The sequence below is a fragment of the Staurois parvus genome, unplaced genomic scaffold (assembly GCF_062004578.1).
Source record: "Staurois parvus isolate SC_StPar_1 unplaced genomic scaffold, SC_StPar_1.0 ptg000887l, whole genome shotgun sequence".
Lineage (NCBI taxonomy): Eukaryota > Metazoa > Chordata > Amphibia > Anura > Ranidae > Staurois > Staurois parvus.
The window spans coordinates 1,567,926-1,588,998 of NW_028318683.1; the positions used below are offsets into that span (position 1 = coordinate 1,567,926).

The 21,073-nt window shown below is 45.5% G+C and overlaps 1 protein-coding gene across 2 annotated transcripts in view; it reads left to right on the forward strand.

Moving 5' to 3' along the window:
• The window catches only part of LOC149442419 (mitochondrial adenyl nucleotide antiporter SLC25A23-like), a 72,590-nt gene extending 62,914 nt beyond the window's left edge, over nucleotides 1-9,676 (forward strand). The window contains exons 10-11 of one of the 2 annotated variants that reach the window (XR_016307195.1): nucleotides 5,794-8,052; nucleotides 8,101-9,676. Coding sequence is in view for 1 of the 2 variants with exons in the window: in XM_089656135.1 (XP_089512261.1) it covers nucleotides 5,794-5,978 (185 nt within the window). In the remaining variant the exon portion in view is untranslated. Of the gene's footprint in view, nucleotides 1-5,793 lie in introns of both variants that reach the window. The other variant, XM_089656135.1, reaches the window with a different exon arrangement.
• Nucleotides 9,677-21,073: the final 11,397 nt, after the last annotated feature.

Consider the following 21,073-nt stretch of genomic DNA (forward strand, 5'->3'; position numbering starts at 1 on the left):
AGGCACAGGGAGAACATGCAAACTCCAGGCAGGTGGTGCCGTGGTTGGGATTTTTGAACCAATGATCCCAGTACTGCCAGGTGATGTGCTAACCGTTTAGCCACTGTGCTGCCCCACAGCATGGCCAGTGTACGTTCCATAGTTCTTGGTAGATGTATCTGCAGACACAAAGTTCATGTAGCTCTCCCAGAATGCTTATAGATGTGCACACAATCAGACTAGAATGAGCAGAGTGCACATTTATAAGGATGCCGGGGATGTAGCCTCTCATGTAGAACACTGAGAACTACACTAGATTACCCAAAGTATTGGTCGGCTGCCTTTACACGCACATGAACTTTAATGGCCCCCCAGTCTTAGTCTGTAGGGTTCAATATTGAGTTGGCCCCACACTTCGCAGCTATAACAGCTTCAACTCTTCTGGGAAGGCCGTCCACAAGGTTTAGGAGGGTGTCTATGGGAAGGTTGGACCATTCTTCCAGAAGCACATTTGTCAGGTCAGGCACTGATGTCGGGGGAGGAGGCCTGGCTCGCAGTCTCCGCTATAATTCATCCCAAAGGTGTTCTATGGGGTTGTGGTCAGGACTCTGTGCAGGCCAGTCAAGTTCCTCCACCCCAAACTCGCTCCTCCATGTCTTTATGGACCTTGCTTTGTGCACTGGCTTGCAGTCATGTTGGAACAGGAAGGGGCCATCCCCAAACTCTTCCCACAAAGTTGGGAGCATGAAATTGTCCAAAATGTCTTGGTATGCTGACGCCGTAAGAGTTCCCTTCACTGGAACTAGGGGGCCAAGCCCAACCCCTGAAAAACAACCCCACACCATAACCCCCCCACCACCAAACTTTACACTTGACACAATGCAGTCAGGCAAGTACCGTTCTCCTGGCAACGGCAACTGCCAAACCCAGACACATCCATCAGATTGCCAGACAGAGAAGCATGATTGATCACTCCAGAGAACACTTCTCTACTGCTCTAGAGTCCAGTGGCGGCATGCTTTACACCACGGCATTCAACGCTTTGCATTGCACTTGGTGATGAAAGGCTTGGCTTGGCTGCTCGGCCATTGAAACCCATTTCATGAAGCTCTCTACACACTGGTGTGCTAATCTGAAGGCCACACCAAGTTTGGAGGTCTTTATCTATTGACTCTGCAGACAGTTGGCGACTTCTGCACACTGTGTGCTTCAGCATGCACTGACCTCGCTCTGTCATGTGACGTGGCCTACCACTTGGTGGCTGAGTTGCTGTTGTTCCCAGTTGCTTCCACTTTGTTATAATCCCACTAACAGTTGAGCGTGGAATATTTAGTAGCCAGGAAATGTCACGGATGGACTTATTGCACAGGTGACAACCTATCACGGGACCACGCTTGGAGTCACTGAGCTCCTGAGAGCGACCCATTCTTTCACAAATATTTTTAGAAGCAGTCTGCATGCCTAGGTGCTTGATATTATACACCTGTGGCCATGGAGGTGATTGGAACACCTGAATCACATGATTTGGAGGGCGGGGCCAATACTTTTGCCAATATAATGTATGTCCTGTCTGCCTTCCCTCATCACATGATGTGGTTGATTTATTAAGGCCAGGTTCACACCTATGCAGGTTGCATTTGAGCTGTTTCTGCATCGCGTTTGTGTGGCATTTTGCACCTGCGTTTTTTGCTTTTTTTTTTTTTTTTTTTTCTTGTTGCTAGGCAGATTTAAAATGCAGCAAAAACACACTACATGCTTTTCTGCAGCATTTCCATTGAAGTCTATAGAACCAAAAGTGCAACTTTTTGTGTTCAAAAAAGTAAAAAAAAAAAAATGCATCGGGTGAAAACGCGGAGATGTTTCCTTAGAGTTTATATTCTCATTGGTCTGTAAACGTTTGCCATTTTTGCAACTTACTGTTTTCTCCCCTTTTTTTTTTTTTTCCTCCTCTTTCTGTACTCGGCACTTAAGTATGTTGTTTAATTCTATGTCTCTCCATCAGTACGTATTTTGTAATATTCATCGAATACCTTGTATGTTTTATTCCTGTTGGTCAATGTATGTTTTTGACTGATTCGCTGCTCCTATCTATTCTATAATAAAATTCTTTGTAAAAGAAAATGCGGAGATGTGAACATGTCCCATAGGAAATCATGTTAAATGGACTCTACTGCATTTCTGAAAAATGCTTAGGTGTGAACCTGGGGTAAATCTGGAGAGTAAAAAATCTGATTCAGCTGTGCATGGCAGCCAATCAGCTTCTAACTTCAGCTTGTTCAATTAACCACTTCCTGGATGCCCTATAGCAGTTTTATTGCTACAGAGCAGCCACTCTGCGCAAAATCACGTAGATAAATGTGATTTTGCATTTCCAGGTAGAGGGCGTGTGTGCTGCCCTACCCACACTGTCATTGGCTCCCAAAGATGTCAATTACCGGGTCCAGCTATTCATGACTAGGACTTGGTGATGGATGGAGCAGCTGACGGGAGAGATCTGAGTGTAAACACAGATCATTCTCCTGTCAGTGGGGACATGCTGCAAAGCAGAGAGAGAAAAACCAGCATGTCCCGTAGTAAAACACAACACATTATTCACCCTGCCTAACACAGTTAACCCTTTGATTGCCCCAGATGTTAACCCCTTCCTGCCCAGTGTCATTAGTACACTGTCAGTGCTTTTTATTAGCACTGATCACTGTATTGGTGTCCCTGAGGATGCCATTGGCAGTCAGTTATCAACCAGTGTCAGTCAGTGTCAGAATGTTCGCCAGAGTCCCACTATAAGTCGCTGTTCGCCGTCATTACTAGGATAAAAAAAAAATAAAGCAAAATTCCAGTGTATATATATATATATATATATATATACTGCCATTTGTAGACGCTATAATTTTATGCAAACCAATTAATATACACTTTTTGGGATTTTTTTTTTTATCAGACATAGCAGAATACATTTTGGTCTAACTTTATTAAGAAATTTTTTTTATTGGATATGTTTTATAGCATAAAGTAAAAGTTTGTTTTTTGTTTTTTTTACATGTTTCATATATAGTGGAAAAAAATAAAAAAACCTATTGATGATCAAATACCACCAAAAGAAAGCTCTATTTGTGTGAAGGAAATTATATAAGTTTCAATTGTGTACAGTGTGGCATGACTGCGCAATTGTCCGCTAAAGTAGCACAGGACCATATAGCAAAAAATGGGCTGGTCATGAAGGGGGGTAAATCTTCCGTAGGGCAAGTGGTTACTCTTTGGCAATAAACCTTGAAGCTGATTGGTTTCTATGCTCAGCTGCACCAGATTTTGCACTCTCCAGTTTTTGTGAATCAGCCCCACTGTATGCTGCAGGAATATGCCCCACACAGCCACATGTTTTTTTTTTTTTTTTTAAATAGTGCCAGCAAATGGGGGGGTAAAGATCCCCCGCTTGCTGTCACTAGAGCCAGAGGAGTGGGCAGAGGCTGCAGGAGTAGGAACATGTTACCCAGCGGTATATTTAGGAGTAGAGACCCTGACACCAACCTACAAAACCCCGAACCTCCATTTCCCCCCCCTGGAGAGAGCCTGACAAACGGTGACCAACACCACCAGCCCCCCGCAGAGAGAGCCTGACAAACAGTGACCAACACCACCAGCCCCCCGCGGAGGGAGCCTGACAAACAGAGACCAACAACACCCCTGCCCCATCATCCCCCCCCCCCCCCCCCCCAGCCAAGTGAGCCTTTCCCCAACACCTACCCTCCCCGGCGACAGATAGAAAGCCACTCACCTTTGCAGCTCTGGACATCCCTGGGAACGACCGTCGGGCTCTGCATACACCATCAAGCAGCCTCTCAGATCCCACCTGGTCCCCAGCAGTGCTGCCCCCCTAAAAAATGCTGCCCTAGGCAAATGCCTTGTTTGCCTTGTGGTAAATACACCCCTGGATGCACCCTAAAAATGGGTGGACCATGTAACATGTTCCTAAAAATAAAAAAACCCAGTGATGATCAAATACCACCATAGAAAGCTCTATTTGTGTGAAGAAAATGTATATAAATGTCATCTGTGTACAGTGTTGCATGACTGCGCAATTGTCCACTAAAGTAGCGCAGCACCGTATAGCAAAAAGTTGTAGTTACGCTTTGACAATAAACCTGGAAGCTGATTGGTTTCTATTCTCAACTGCACCAGATTTTGCACTCTCCAGTTTTTGTGAATCAGCCCCACTGTATGCTGCAGGAATATGCTCTGCACAGCCACGTTTTTTTTTTTGTTTTGTTTTTTAACCACTTGACCTCCAGAGGATTTACCCCCCTTAATGACCAGGCCTCTTTTTGCTACTCGGCGCTGCACTAATTCAACTGATAATTGTGCGGTCATGCAATGCTGCACCCAAACACAAAATTTACGTCCTTTTTTTCACACAAATAGAGCTTTCTTTCGGTGGTATTTGATCACCTGTGTGCTTTTTATTTTTCACGCAATAAACAAAAAAAGACCAAAAATTTTGAAGAAAAATGATATTTTTTACTTCCAGCTATAAAAAATATATAGAAAACTCAAAATTAGTTATAAATTTAGGCCAAAATGTATTCTACATGTTTTTGGTAAAAAAAAATCCCAATAAGTGTATATTGATTGCTTTGTGTGGAAGTTATAGCGTCTACAAACTATGGTATAGATACTGCAATTTACGCCATTTTTTTGCTATACAGCGCTGCGCTAGTTTAACGGACAATTGCGCGGTCATGCAATATGGTACATAAATGAAATTTGTCCTTTTTTTCACACAAATAGAGCTTTCTTTTGTGGTATTTGATCACCTGTGCATTTTAAATTTGTGCTATAAAAAAAAATTTTGTACTTTTTGCTATAAAACCTATCCAGTAAAAAAAAATTTAAAAATCAAATTTCGTCATAAATTTCGGCCAAAATGCATTCTGTGACATGTCTTTGCTAAAAAAAAAACCCCAATTCGTGTAAATTAATTGGTTTACGTGAAAGTTATAGCGTTACAAATGGCGGGAAAGATACTGGGATTTTTAATTTTTTTTTTTTTTTTTTTTATACCAATAATGGCGGCGATCAGCAACTTATGATGGCGATCAGTGACTTATGGTGGGACTGCGGCGGACATTCTGACACTGGGGGGGGGGAACTGACTTTGGGTCACTGACATCCCCAGTGACACCAATACAGTGATCAGTGCAAAAAAAAAACACTGACACTGTACTAATGGCACTGGGGAGAAAGGGATTAACTTTTTTTTGCACTGAAAGGGTTAACTGTGAGGGGAGTGTTTTACTAGGGGGCGGGGGTGTGTACTGCAGGGAGACAGGCAGATCGGGACAGAGAAACTAATTTCTCCTGGTCTGCCTGTCAGGAACTGTTAGGGAAGTGACAGAAAGCATAGCTACTGCAGCCCTGCTCTCACTGATTTCCGCAAATCGCCGGGACACGGCCGGTAATGACCGGCTGTGACCTGGCGACTGACATCCGCGGCTGAGATCGGCGGTAAATGTAGGGTGGCGGCGCACCTTGTGCGCGCCCCCTACCTGTTTTGAGACAGCACGTTTTTAAATGTGCTTTTGCCCAGCCGTGTCGTCCTCCCATCGTTTTTATACGGTGGCTGGGCGGCAAGTGGTTAATAGTGACAGCAAGTGGGGGCAGGGGCGTATTTACCATAAGGCAAGCAAGGCATTTGCCTAGGGCGGCATTTTTCAGGGGGCTCTCCAGTTTTTGTGAATCAGCCCCTCTGTATGCTGCAGGGATATTCTTGGTATGAGTCGGTGTGTTTGTTCTTACATATATCCTCTGTCTTTCTTCCAGCCACAATCCAGGGCGCTCCGCAGCTCTCCATGGTAGCTCTGTTCCGTTATATCGTGGCTCGGGAAGGGTTCCTGGGCCTGTACCGAGGAATCGCTCCGAACTTCATGAAAGTGATACCTGCGGTCAGCATTAGCTACGTGGTCTATGAGAATATGAAACGTGTGCTGGGTGTGACTAGTCGATGAAGAAAGCGCCACTTATCACCCCCCCCCCTACAGATTATTTGGGCACACAGAAGAGCCTATAGAAGCTATATCCAGAATTGTCTGAAGAGCTACGTCCTAATATCGAACACCCCATCGCCAGCCACGCTCTTGTTCTCAAGGACCGGAGGATACGGCACCTTCTGAATGCAAACCTCCTGTTACACCCCGGGCTCGGGTTCAGTATCCGTATTCAAAGTTCTCCCGTTTTCAGTGTGTTTTTATAATCCCAACATCATTCAGACTTTAGTGATGTCGGAAATTGTTACATATTAAGGATGCTTCGGGGGAGTTGGTTTTCTGGGAGTCAGGAACAATGAATGTGTCATTTTATAATGATTGTATATTTTGCATGTAAGGACATTTTGGCTTTTTTTTCATGGCCAGAAGGCTTTTCCTTGCCTGATTGGCCTTTTTGTGAATGTAATGATGCATACATTGAATGTAGAGTATCCTGGTGCATTGTGGGACATTGTGTCCTGCACATAATGGTTAAGCTGTGAGCGGCTATCGATGTTTGTAGAATCCTAATTCCAGAGAGATGTCTATAGTTTTTCTTTTGTTTCAATGGAGAACCAAAGGCTAAGTCCATTCAAATGATGTTTCAGTTTTATGGAAATTCCTTAAGCTCTTCACGCCGGCCGAACGCAAATGTGCGACCTCCCGGCGTCTGGGCTCAGACGCCGAGTGGCCGCGCATTTGCGTTCTATTAAAAAAGGACATATGTGTCGAGAGCACACATGTCCGGTACTCACGGAAAGGTCCCGATCTCCCCTTTCAATCTGACCTTTCCCGATCATGTGACTGTCACGGCGGTCATGCGTCACGGCGGTCACATGACCCTAAACCCCGGCTTCTGGAACCCTTAAAGGGCCGAGAGGCGCCGGCGTGAAGGGGTTAAAGTAGAACTAAAGGCAACACTTTTTTTTTTCATTTTGGATACAGCAAGGGAGGGTTATAACCCCTGTCAGTTTATTTTTTTCCAAATATGGAACACAGGTGGTCGATTCCATGGCACTGGCACCGTTTAGAGCAGGGGTGTCAATCTGGCAGCCCTCCAGCTGTTGTGAAACTAAAAGTCCCATCATGTCTCTGTCTTTGGGAGTCATACTTGTAACTGTCAATCTTGCAATGTCTCATGGGACAGTTTGGCAACAGCTGGAGCGTCGCCAGTTTGATACCCATGATTTAGGGAATGCTTTGCGTTTCGTCAATGAATGCAGAGCATTTTCTAATTGGACGAGATAAAGAGCATGGTGGTCAACTCATCCAACCAGAGAATGCCCTGCATTCTTTGAGCAAATGCAAAAATAATCGTGTATAGTGTGAAGCGGCTGACCTCCTGTGTAGTAGTGGTGACTACTACAGTGATTTCCAGCTTTTATAGGTATCCCGCAGGTATGGAATATGCGTAGTTCCATTGGTCTGAACTGGACCAATGTATCTATGTAAAATTATCCATACCTGGAATTCTTCTTTTAAAGGGAGCCTGTGCCCAGACTATACGCATTAAAGTATTTACATCTTCTGAAAAGGAAACCGTGTAAAAGCACTTTAAAATAAGCCCTCACTGCCCTTGATAGCTGAAGGAATTTTAGAGAAATTCATCTGCAAAGTTTACAACGAAAACCTTGAAATCACAGTTCCTATTACTTTATTTCTTATGTCAGCCTCGAAGCCCTCTAAAGTAAAAAGACTGATGCTCAAAGCTTTTAGATACCAACTGAAACCCAATGCAGATCTGCTGTGATTTTATTTGAATGAATTACTCCACAGTACGCAGGATGTTAGAGGCAGAAACCGGCAGCAAGATCCTGGAACATTTACATGCGTATGTAAATTGCCCTGCTGCTAGGATGCAGACGGCTTCACAAGGAAACTGTCTAGGATCCTTCAGTTGCAGAACATAGGTGGCTTTTTATTTAAGCCGTCAAATGTCCTCCTATTGCTTAGTCATCCGCTGCTTCTCAAGGAAGGTGCCTAGCTTCAATCATTGCTAGGGCACAGGAGGCTTCTCAAGGAAACATCCTAGTGTTCTTCAGTTGTTAGGATGCAGGTGGCTTCTCAAGGAAGGTGCCTAGCTTCAGTCATTGCTAGGGCACAGGAGGCTTCTCAAGGAAACATCCTAGTGTTCTTCAGTTCTTAGGATGAAGTTGACTTCTCAAGGAAGGTGCCTAGCTTCAGTCATTGCTAGGGCACAGGAGGCTTCTCAAGGAAACATCCTAGTGTTCTTCAGTTGTTAGGACGCAGGTGGCTTTTCAAGGAAACATCCTAGTGTTCTTCAGTTGTTAGGACGCAGGTGGCTTCTCAAGGAAACATCCTAGTGTTCTTCAGTTGTTAGGACGCAGGAGGCTTCTCAAGGAAACATCCTAGTGTTCTTCAGTTGTTAGGACGCAGGTGGCTTCTCAAGGAAACATCCTAGTGTTCTTCAGTTGTTAGGACGCAGGTGGCTTCTCAAGGAAACATCCTAGTGTTCTTCAGTTGTTAGGACGCAGGAGGCTTCTCAAGGAAACATCCTAGTGTTCTTCAGTTGTTAGGACGCAGGTGGCTTCTCAAGGAAGCCGCTTGGCCTCCTCTGTAGCAACAGAGGAGGCCAAATGGCTTCCTTGAGAAGCCACCTGTGTCCTAGCAAGGACACAGGTGGCGCCATCCTCTGTTGCTAGGACATATTGGCTTCTGAAAGAAGCCACCTAGCATCCTTTTGTTGCTAATATGCAGGCAGTTCTTGTACTCGGAGTACATTTTCACTGTATGCATGTGAACATTGGCACAAAGCTTTAACTTTAAGATATGCATTTTTTTTGTGGATCTGATCTGAATTCAGAGCAAGTTTGCTGATCTTTATGCTGCTGTGTGCAAGGGCCCAGAGAAAACAATATCTGCGTTCAGAACTGTAAAGCTGTTCTATAATCTCCTGTGTTTTTGACGACTGTGTGCCCGACCCCTTAAAGGATAAGTTCACCTTTTTAAAAAAATAAATAAATATATCCACATTGTTTGACAGATGAAAAAAAAAGTGCAATTATTTATTTATTTATTTATTTTTTTACTTGGAGCCTGAAAAGCATTGCACCAGCGATCAGCAGATTGCAGGTGCCATGCAGAACTTCTGCAGACTTGTCAGGGTGTCTGGTAATGTCCATGGTCTGTGCACAGGGGCACTTTAAGGAGAGATCGCTCAAGGGCTTCTTATGTCACTTCTTGGTGATTCATTGGGGTTGATTTACTAAAACCGGAGAGTGCAAAATCTTTTGCAGTTCTGCTTGGAAATTAATCAGCGTCCAGTTTTTTTTTTTGTCAACACTTAATTGAAGAAGCTGATTGGCTACCATGCACAGCTGCACCAGGTTTTGCACTCTCCAGTTTTAGTAAATCAACTCTGTTGCGTCTCCACACCAGACTTCCCAGTGTCTCCTGGCATTTAGTCATTAGAAAGGAGCCTTGGGGCCCGTTCACATTCTTCTTCTGATGAGTTGCATTGTGCTGTTTGACATATTGACATGCATTGGTTGTGGTTTCGTTTTGAATAGGCTGTCGGTGTGTTGCAGTGCATATGCTGACAGACGTTTTTACATCAGCATGACCCACAATGCACCATAGATTGTGCTGCGCTGACCTGGCGCATTAGGGTGTTACCAAACTTTGCGGTACCGTACAGTAAAATGTTGGTTTTACCCCTTGTTACCACAATGCAATAGATTGAATGGGCCTTTAAGGTAAATATGTGCTTTGTTTATGCAGGACAAAGCAACAGGTTTACTTTTATGTCCCCCCTTCACCCTCAACATCCCCTCTGCGCCCTCAACATCCCCCCTGCGCCCTCAACATCCCCCCTGCGCCCTCAACATCCCCCCTGCGCCCTCAACATCCCCCCCCCTTCGCCCTCAACATCCCCCCCCCCCTTCGCCCTCAACATCCCCCCCCCCCTTCGCCCTCAACATCCCCCCCCCCCTTCGCCCTCAACATCCCCCCCCCCCTTCGCCCTCAACATCCCCCCCCCCCTTCGCCCTCAACATCCCCCCCCCCTTCGCCCTCAACATCCCCCCCCCCCTTCGCCCTCAACATCCCCCCCCCCCTTCGCCCTCAACATCCCCCCCCCCCTTCGCCCTCAACATCCCCCCCCCCTTCGCCCTCAACATCCCCCCCCCCTTCGCCCTCAACATCCCCCCCCCCCTTCGCCCTCAACATCCCCCCCCCCTTCGCCCTCAACATCCCCCCCCTTCGCCCTCAACATTTCGCCCTCAACATCCCCCCTCCACAGCTGTTTATACTTAGAATTGCTTCACCGCTGCTAGAGCATAGAAGAGAAGCCCCATGTAAGACCCAAGTCCCTCTGGTTGGAGCTTACACAGGGCTAAAGGACCTTCTCCACCCCCCACCCCCCCACGGGGCAACATGCAATTCGAGATTGTTCCTTTGGAGTCCCAGAGACAATAGGAAGTTACTTAGTTACTTAATCCTGCGAAAACTCAAAAATCTTTGTAGGGTAACGTGATCTATTTTGGGTTTCTTTATTAAGATGCAGGTTTCCCTTGCTAACAGCTAAGCTTTCTCTTGAAACAGGTGCCTGGTATCCCTTTTTTACTGTTTTAATGCATTTAGGAGAACTTCTGCTCTTATTGTTCTTCAACAGGATACTGAATTGATAGCCACATGAAAAAGGAGGGTGTTTGATGGACAACTTGTAACCGTTTCAAGACACAGCTTAGCCGAGAGCAAGGCATATGTACAGCCCTTTCATAAAGGGCAACTCCATGCTAAGGTATCAGAATCGGTGGGACAGAGTTGCATACTATGCAACAGGTGAGCTGAGTGCATGTACATTAAAAGGGATGCTGTTGGCCAATGAGGGTGTCCATTTGTCACCCCACATTCGGTAGACACACAAGTTTTTTTCAGAAATCTACAAGCAGTGTGCCGTATTGGCTGCTATCAGTGCCAGTTGGCTGATTCTCTTTATCTCCTCACCTGCATTCTCTGAAGGATGTCCTCCTGAAGTGTTGGGCTTCACCCTAGGTTCACATCTGTGCGGGTCGTGCCGCTGCGGATCCGCACGAAAATCCGTGCAGCCGCACAGAGAATTGCGGACCCGTGGGAGGGTGCCATTACTTCTAATGGCACTCCGCCCACACTGGAAAACCCAACCGTACTGAGAACGGAGGTTCCCGTGCGGGCTGCGTTTTCCAAAGAAGTGCAGGGACTTCTTCCCTGCGTGTCACAGGGCACGGGAGCCCATTCAAATGTATGCGCTCTCGTGCCTGTGCCAAATGCGGCCCGCACGGCTGCATAGATGTGATCCGGGGGTTAGGGGGTAAATCTTGGGCAGCAGGCAGTTCGGAAACATAGGAAGATCCCGGAAGTACTGAAAGCGGAGTTCCACTCACACTGTAAAAAAAATAAAAGTCAGCAGCTAAGAAAACTTTTTACGTTTTACCGGCCGTCCTGTATTCCAGAAGGCCAGCATCTTCAGTGTGGGCACCCGGTTGTGACAGCTTGCAGCTTCAAGAAGCGCTGCGCTTCCTGAATGGTCCTGTTGTCTTCTGGGACCTGTCACGTGTCCCAGAAGACTACAGGGAGACTGCGGACACAGTACAGGAGATGACCAGAGACTGCGGACACAGTACAGGGGATGACCAGAGACTGCGGACATACTACAGGAGATGGCCAGAGACTGCGGACATAGTACAGGAGATGACCAGAGACTGCGGACACGGTACAGGAGATGACCAGAGACTGCGGACACGGTACAGGAGATGACCAGAGACTGCGGACACGGTACAGGAGATGACCAGAGACTGCGGACACGGTACAGGAGATGACCAGAGACTGTACAACTTCTGCTTCCGATCGCCTAGGCCAGGGGTAGGCAACCTGAGAGCCTCAGGACTACAAGTTCCATCATGCCTTTGCAAGTCATAGCTGTAACTTTCAGTTTTGTAATCTTTGCAATGCCTCATGGGAAATGTAGTTCCACAACAGCTAGAGAGCCGCAGGTTGCCTACCCCTGGCCCAGGCGATCGCAGTGGAAATGGGAGCAGGTACCTGTCAATTTCGGGCACCCGCTCCCCAAAGGTGCCAATCCTTAATGGGGAGCGGGGGACCAATCTTTAAAGCGGAACTTCCCCTTTTGGTTGGAACTCCGCTTTAATATCAGAATGTTTATGGGACAAATCAAAGACATTGGGGGGACTGTCATTGTCACTAGCCCCTCACTACCTCTGGCCCCAGCTAAACCTATTCCTTACTCTAGGTTGGAGTTGCCCTTTTAGAAAACTGGCGAATTGAGAGCTTATTTGACAATCCTTCTATTCAGTAGAATGTGAGTGTATTTATTAAGGTGTGTGAGTGTCTGGGGTCACAAAACAAAGCTTTATTTATTTATTTTTAGGCTTTTGAGAACAAAACCTTCACAATTTTATGAGCAAGCGCACAAGATAATGAGGAGTTTATAATTTCTATATTGGAGTTATCTATGAGCCAGAAAGCACAGAGCACGTTTTGAATGTAAGCACAGAGCTGTCCTTCTGCTTTGGGCACATCAAGCCACTTTGACCTTTTCCATCCTGAAATCCTCAGATGTTGTCATCTAGAGTGACTAGAAGAACTCGTACAGCTCACAAGCTGAGATGTTTTGTAGCCGAAATGTGGGATCCTTGATGGAATTTGACTGATCCGCACAACAGCACTTAGTCATGTTGCCTGTAGAGTACCTGATGTACCCAATCCCTGCCACTGTGACCAATTCCAGTTCTCATCTCTGATTTATCCAGGGTATGAAAACGTATGGTCATACGCAGAGGCCGATCGGTTGAAGCCCGAAGTTTCTGTTTCATAAATGACTTATGTGTCCTAACAGATGCTTTAATGTTGTAAAATCTTTTACCAGAAGAAATATGAGGGATGCCTTTGCTGACCCTCCTCCAAAGACTACTAGCTGCCTGCTGTGTCTAGGGTCAGTACATTATTAGTAACTGATCCTGGAGTCAAAATTCCTGATCTTCATACTTCCAGGTTAGAGGCTCCAAAGGTGTAAGCCACAGGCCTGTTTTACACCGGCTTCAGCTTGTATAAGAGCAGTGAGAACAGCAAGCTTTGTCAAAGCATCTTCAGAGCTCTCTGCAAGCTTTGTTGAAGCTTTTAAAGTACCATTCAGTTCCAGTTTGTAAATGTTGAAAACGGTTCCTAATAGGAGTGCTGATTGCCACTTTAAACAAGCTGCTAGCAGGCTTTCAAGAAGCTTCAAGACGTGCTGAAGCCTGCTAGCAGCTCATTTCAACTGGCAATCAGCACTCCCATTAGGAACGGTGTAAAACATTCAGCTGATTGCCACTTGAAATGAGCTGCTAGCATGCTTCAGCACATCTTGAAGCTTCTTGAAAGCCAGCTTGTTTAAAGTGGCAATCAGTACTCCTATTAGGACCTGTGTTCAACATTTACAAACTGGAACTGAATGGTACTTTAAAAGCTTCAACAAAGCTTGCCGTGAGCTCTGAAAATGCTTTGACAAAGCTTGCTGCTCTCACTGCTCTTCTACAAGCTGAAGCTGATTGCCACTTTAAACAAGCTGCTAGCAGGCTTTCAAGAAGCTTCAAGACGTGCTGAAGCCTGCTAGCAGCTCATTTCAAGTGGCAATCAGCCCTCCCATTAGGAACGGTGTTCAACATTTAAAAAGTCAAGTTGAATGGTACTTTTAAAAGCTTCCTGCAACTGCTTTGTCAAAGCTTACTGCTCTTATGCAAGATGAAGCCATGTGAAACAGGCCACAGGGATAGCATGACTGCCAGACAACTTGCATTTTTTTAAAGGAGAGGTCAGCAATGGAAGCCTCAGTATTTTAAAGCTTCCTTTAGAGAAGCGAATGAGGGTGGATAGGCTGCAGTGTTCAGTGATGGCTAAATGCCATTTCGGGTTGCAGCAGCACTCTGTGCCGTGGTCACATTTAGTGGCCGATTAGCTGCTGGCAGTTTGTGTACTGCCAGACACGCCACCGCCTCTAGACGCAAACTGTCCACATGTGGGAGCGGTCAGAGGCCCCATTCGCATGCTCAGATGAGTATGTGTAGATATATATTCCGCTAATTTCTGTTTTGCACATCTTATGATATTTAAGGCCCTCCTCAGTCCTCCATGCTGCAGTAATGCAAGGCAAAATGCTTGTTTTACTGCACTGGAACACACGGTACGCTGTTTTTTTTTTTGCCATTCCTTTAGAATGGAACCCCAACATACAGTATACGAAGTGCCGATGGACCTGCCCTGCATATAACATGGGTTTTAAGACGCAGAGATCTTTTTGTTTTTCCATCTCTGTACTTTTGTTAGCCCATTCTAAAGGAATAAAATGTTTTAAAGCCCAACTCCGGGTATTACAAAAACTGCCTTTGCAGTGACCTTCCCCACTGCAAAGGGTTAATGCTCATCTAGGGATAGAGAAATAAAGTGCAATACCTGCCCTGCTCCTTATTTCATCAACCCCTTCCCTGAAGCCTCTACTATAGGACGTTGCAGGTCTCATTTGCACGATGATGTCACCAAGTACAATGCAAGGCCAGTAGCCCTGCATAGTACATGAGGGCGATGAGGGGCTGCTCCCAACCCAGAATGGAGGACAGCACAGGAACAATGACTAATGCAGGCCATAGACGGTTTGTTTATCGGCTGAAAAACAAAACATTGTTCGTTCTGTAATACGATATTGCAACCAATGTTTTCGAAAATCATACGTTTTTCACGAATTTTCCAGCATGACCGATAAACAAAATGAGGAGGAACTGTGAAAATAGGCCGATGCCTTTTCCCCCACTAACAAATTGGACGATTAATCTTTCGGACGAAAAATTGGCCGATAAACGAACCGTCTATGGCCTGCATAAGGCAAGTATTCCACACTATTCCAGTTCACTCAGACTTAATGAGCATTTAACCCTTGCAGTCCTATGGGTGGGGTAAACCAGGGCTTAAAATTTCAAGTCCTGGGCTACTAGCCAGGCCTTAAGAGTTACTCACCACACACACATACAGACACATGTACACACACAGACACACATGTATACATACACACACACATACAGACACATGTATACATGTTTGCCTCGCGGCAAATACGCCCCTGGGGGGGACACTCACCCCCACCATAATTTCCACTCGCCATTGGCGAGCAGGCGAGTGGAAATTTCAAGGCCTGGGGTAAACCATTGCCAGGAGAGTATTTTTTTCATTTTGTAGTTCCTGGCTTTGGGCTTTAAAGCAACGCATGTTAACCCATGACATGCTGTGCGTGCGGTAACACAATGGAACAGTGTGAAGGTGGCCTTAAGAATGCTGTCGCTGTACTTTTGCAGAACATTGCTCCGCTGCATTTAGATTGTAAATGGAAATTTTCACTGATGACATATTTCTGCAGAGATGTGCGGGTACAGATCTGCATTTCCATCATCTTGTCAGTCATGTCTGTATTGATGTTTGTCTTCTGTAGGGGATTGAGATGCCCGGACACTAGATGGGTATTGCACTGTTTCTTCTGTGATAAAGGTGGACAAGAAATATTCGTTTTTAGTGAATTGACCCTCTAGTTCAGATGAATTAAGGCAGTGGTTCTCAACCTGTGGGTCGCGACCCCTTTGGGGGTCGAACGACCCTTTCACAGGGGTCGCCTAAGACCATCAGAAAATACATATTTCAGATGTGTAAAGAGCAGCTACTGTGTAGAAAGCAGCTGCTGTGTTGAAAGCAGCTACTCTGTTAAAAGCAGCTACTGTGTTGAAAGCAGCAGTATTGGAGGTAAAACGACACCCATGAATTATAATTACTGGGTAAATAATTTTATGGTTGGGGGTCACCACAACATGAGGAACTGTATTAAAGGGTCACGGCATTAGGAAGGTTGAGAACCACTGAATTAAGGGATCAGGTCACCTCACCCATAACTATTATTTCAGTTGTTGGTGCCTGCCATTTGGGTTTGGATGCTTGTATCCGCCCACCAATCTTCCCAGCTTGTGAAGTCTCACACTTGCTGCTGCATTTCTGTCATTTACAGTGTATGTCCAGACAAAGTGGATAGAGTGGCAGATGGGTAAAAACTCCTGTTGGGTTGCTACCACTGTCCAGGGCTCCGTTAGAGAGATCTACCCCCATTTCCTGTCCAGCTGACAACAATTTACCCGACAAGTTATGGAAATGCTAACGCAGAAAAATAAGAATGGTTTTCTTTCTGTAGATCAGTCCGTTACAACTTTTTCCTTCTTTCCTGTTTTGGGAAAACATTCGCCAGCAGGTCAGAAAGTCTATCAGATAGTAAAGAATGGACAGCAGGTCTTATCCTTCTCTCTATCCAAACTTTTGGCTTGACATGCATTTTAAAGCCCAACTCTGGGCACAATAAACTTACCCTGGGTAAAGCAGTTATGCATTCTGTTACCACAAGGGCAACCCCCTATAATGCTGGTTTTATTCTACGCCTGACAGATCTGCTCAATTGCATTCCTTAAAGTCAATCTAAAGGTCTAAAGCAAGGGTGTCAAACTGGCAGCCCTTTAGCTGTCACAAAACTACAAGTCCCATCATGCCTCTACCTTTGGGAGTCATGCTTGTAACTGTCAGTCTTGCAATGCCTCATGGGACTTGTAGTTTGGCAACAGCTGGAGGGCCGCCAGTTTGACACATGTGGTTTAAAGGATATCCTAAAGGATAACCTCCGCGGGTGTGTATGTTAAGTTAACAACACCTCGAAATCGGTCCACGAAATGCGGTGCGATGTGCAGAATCGAATCACATAGGTGTGAATACCCATGTGATCTGATTCTAGTGCAGACCCAAAAATGGGTTCTGCACCTTTTTGGTGCGGTTGCGGTGCAATTTGAGCCATACATAATGTATGGCTCCAATCGCAACGCACACAATTCGCATGTGATTTGCACAGGAATGCGGTGAGGTTCCTGTGCGAATCACATGCGATGTACCGCACCGCATGAGTGTGAACCCGGGCTTAATCTTCTGAACATCTGAGATCCACATTGTTACTGCCTGTGTATTGCATGAGACAACTGCCCCTGTTCTCCAAACCAGCAGAACCTCACAGGGCCATACAATACTGGAAGAGATCTGCACTGGTGCTGCATAATGGCAGAACATTGCATTACTGATGATGTACAGTATGGTTGTATGATCTTTCACATTATTCATATCTAGGGCTCATTGCACACGCAGTAAGACAAGAGGGACTCCCTATACCTGACAGGTGGATCTGTGCATTGTATTGCAGATTATTGCACCACCGCTGTGGACTGTGCACTGCACTGTTATTGTACATTGGCAGAGTATTGCATTGCACCACAGACAATGGCAGGAATGATCGTGTGATGGCTGCAGAGTTGTGCAAGCAACAGGCAGAAAGGTAAATGTGCACTGACAGTGTCCCTGTGGAGCATTGTACCTCTAACTGATGGGAAACTTTGCACTGATTCTTATATTTTCTAAAATATATATTTTTTTTTTTGCTTCATTTTAATTTAATTTTATTTTTCCATTTTTATTCTCATTCATTTTTTCAACTTTTTCTTTTCTGTTTTTTCTTTCTTTTTCTTTTTTTCTTTTTTTTTTAATTTTTTCTCCTTTTTATTTCTTTTCCTTTGTTCTTTTGAAATTGATTTCATTTCTCCCCTTTTTTTTTTTTTTCATGTTAAATGCACCTTTTTTTCTTATGTTGAACATACACGTGTTCAAGATTTCTTCACTTCCCCACCTGCGCATACACCTGTTATCAAGGCCAATGATGCTACCTATAGCTCTGGGCTGTTCGTTCACCAAGCCTCTGTGACCAAGCTCCCTATGGGTGGGACGAAACGCGTCAGTGGGGGTGCCCAGAGTGACGTCTGAGGTCATCCTACTACATCCTGTTCCTCTCCGACTCTTGGGGATCGGTTCAAGTGGCGTTCATCCTCATGTAAACTTTGCACTGATATCTGCAGATCATTTTGTTCTTCTCAAGGGCACTTGATTTGCAGAGGACCGTCCCATGATCAATGGTGGACATATTTGACAGATCTTCGAATGGCTTAGGACTCAGGGGTGTCAAACTGGCAGCCCTCCAGCTGTTGCCAAACTACAAGTCCCATCGTGCCTCTGCTTTTCGGAGTCATTCTTGTAACTGTCAATCTTGCAATGCCTCATGGGACTTGTAGTTTGGCAACAGCTGGAGGGCCGCCAGTTTGACACCCTTGGCTTAGGTGGATGCCAACTGCTTTTATTTTAGGAGGGTGATGGAAAGACTGCATGCACATACTGATGTGGTCCTCAAGCTATCTCATCATCCCTCCATTACCAGCTACGCACGGTTATGCCCAAACAGTGAAAGGCTGCTTTCTGTTGATAATCTGCACGGGTGTGGGCACTTAGATGTATTGATATCAAGGATGATGCTTATGCAGCTTTGCAGAGCATCACACCCCTGACAGGAGTGATACTCTGCGCTGATGCGGCCTAACTGTGCAGCGCCTCTGATGTGTAGCAATGCAGATGATTGCACCTGGAACAGGGCAGAGCAGTGCACCCCTACTGTTGGCTTGTAGACCATTGCATCCCAGGGGTACCTGCATGATGTCTGTGCGGAGCCTTGTTCTGCTGCACTGGAGAGCACAGCGTATAATGCCTGCACCCACCTCGATGGCACAAGGGGGACTTGTGTGTCCCCACACTACTGACATTTTATTTTGACACTGAATAAACGGTTTTAAATTCCTCAGTCTGGTGTCATTTGTCTTTGTGGTCATGGGAAAGAAGAGTCTTGGCTGTTTTATTTTATTTTTTATTTCAGGTACTTATATAGCGCCATCAATTTACACAGCGCTTTACATATATATTGTACATTCCCATCAGTCCCTAACCCTCAAGGGGCGTACAATCTAAGGTCCCTAACTCACATTCATACATACACATACTAAGGACAATTTAGACAGGAGCCAATTAACCTACCAGCATGTCTTTGTACTGTGGGAGAAAACCGGGGCACCCGGAGGAAACCCCCACAGCCACAGGGAGAACATGCAAACTCCAGGCAGGTGGTGCCGTGGTTGGGATTTGAACCAATGACCCTAGTACTGCCAGGCGGAAGTGCTAACCATTTAGCCGCTGTGCTGCCTGTATGTTGTAGGATCATAGTGTACTGAATATGTGCACAGACTTAAGTTGCTTTCACACTGATCAGTTTTTCTTCCGATTGTTTTTCTTCCGATTGTTTTTCTTCCGATTTTGTGTTCTAAGTGGAATAAAAAGGTGTGACAATGTAACCCTATGGATCTCTTAAAAAAAGAAAACAAAAAAAAAAATGTACCTCCCCATTGAAATGCCTGAAAATGTTCCTAGACCCACAACAGTAAAAATCAGTCTGTATATGCAGTAGAGCATGCTTGTTGTACTCCGTGTGGAACCTAAAGGGTTAATCCTCCACATTGTGTAAAAAGACTGTTTGATCCTGTCTTCTCTGATCCTCCCCTTCTTCTGCTGTCCTCAATCCATCTGCTGATAGAACAGAGCTCTAAGAGTCTGCACATGCTCAGTTTAGTGTGTTTTGCTAGAGATTTTTTTTTCCCTTGGGAGGGTGCATGTGATCAACACAGGGCCAATCAGCGCTTTTCAGACAAAGGGTAAGGGGACATGCAGCCTCATAGGACAGAAGCGAATGAAAATTCCTCCTACAAGCTTTAACCAGTCTGCTATATACTGCTGATGAGGAAAGGTATTGAGTAGTTTATATTTACTACAATAATTGCATTTCCATGTTGTGTGTACTGTGGGAGACCAGATATAGTGAATGCAGGGTCCTGGGAGACCGGATATAGTGAATGCAGGGTCCGGGGAGAGCGGATATAGTGAATGCAGGGTCCTGGGAGAGACCGGATATAGTGAATGCAGGGTCCTGGGAGAGACCGGATATAGTGAATGCAGGGTCCTGGGGAGAGCGGATATAGTGAATGCAGGGTCCTGGGGAGAGCGGATATAGTGAGTGCAGGGTCCTGGGTTTAGTACCCGTGTTGCATTTTTTATGCAGTATTAAGTCATATGTTTTATGAAAAATGCACCTCAAACGTGGTAAAAAGTGGCAAAAGCGATTTTGGTAATGAGCCGTGTGAAAGTATTATGGTCCCTCTCTCAAGCCCTACCTGATAGGAGCACTATTTCTCTTTGTAGAGGGACAGGTGGTGACCAGCCTTTGAAAAGCTGTATGCAGGGGGATACACATTCTATATATCAAGGTTTCTCTAAGCAGTGTGTCGTCTGGGCTACCCCAGGGTGCTGCAAGAATGGGACCCAGTTTGGATCAGCATGATGAGTTGCCATGGGGCGGTACAAGCACCATAACAACCAGTGATGCTCTAGGGCAAGGGTCTCCAGACATTTCAAACAAAGAGCCAGTTTACTGCCCTTCAAACTTTAGGAGGGCCAGATTGTGGACAGTGGGGGTGGAAAATGTCCCGGGCCAGCATCAATTAAAATAAATATGGTTTCAGGGTTGGTGGGCAGTAGGAGGAAGAGCAGTAGTCATTGGTATCACTGGAAGAAATGGTGCCCCATTGTTGGTGTAAGTGGGAGGGATAGTGCCTCATATCATTGGGAAGAATAGTTTGGAGATCCTTGCCCAGGGCACATGGCATCATTCTTTGCTCTTATGATTGTTGCCAGCTTGCCCACACTATGCCATTCCCTTTACCCCTATACCTCCTATCAGTACCAATTCCTGCACTGTCAGACCTCAGTTCAGCCTCAATTCATACACCTTCAGACCTCAAATCAGTGCAATTCCTGCACCATCAGACCTTAGATTATTACCAATTTCTGCACCAGTAGATCTCAGATCAGATCCAATTCAGACCTCAGATCACCCCCAACTCAAGCACCTTCAGACCTCATCAGCAAGAATTCCTGCACCATCAGAACCTCGGATCAACCCCATTTGAGACCCCTTTTGACTTCATATCTTCCCTAATTCTTGTATTTTCTCACCTTTTGATCATCCCCAATTCCTGTACCTTCACAAATCAGATAAGCTGAACTCTTGCACCATAAGACCTCAGATCAGT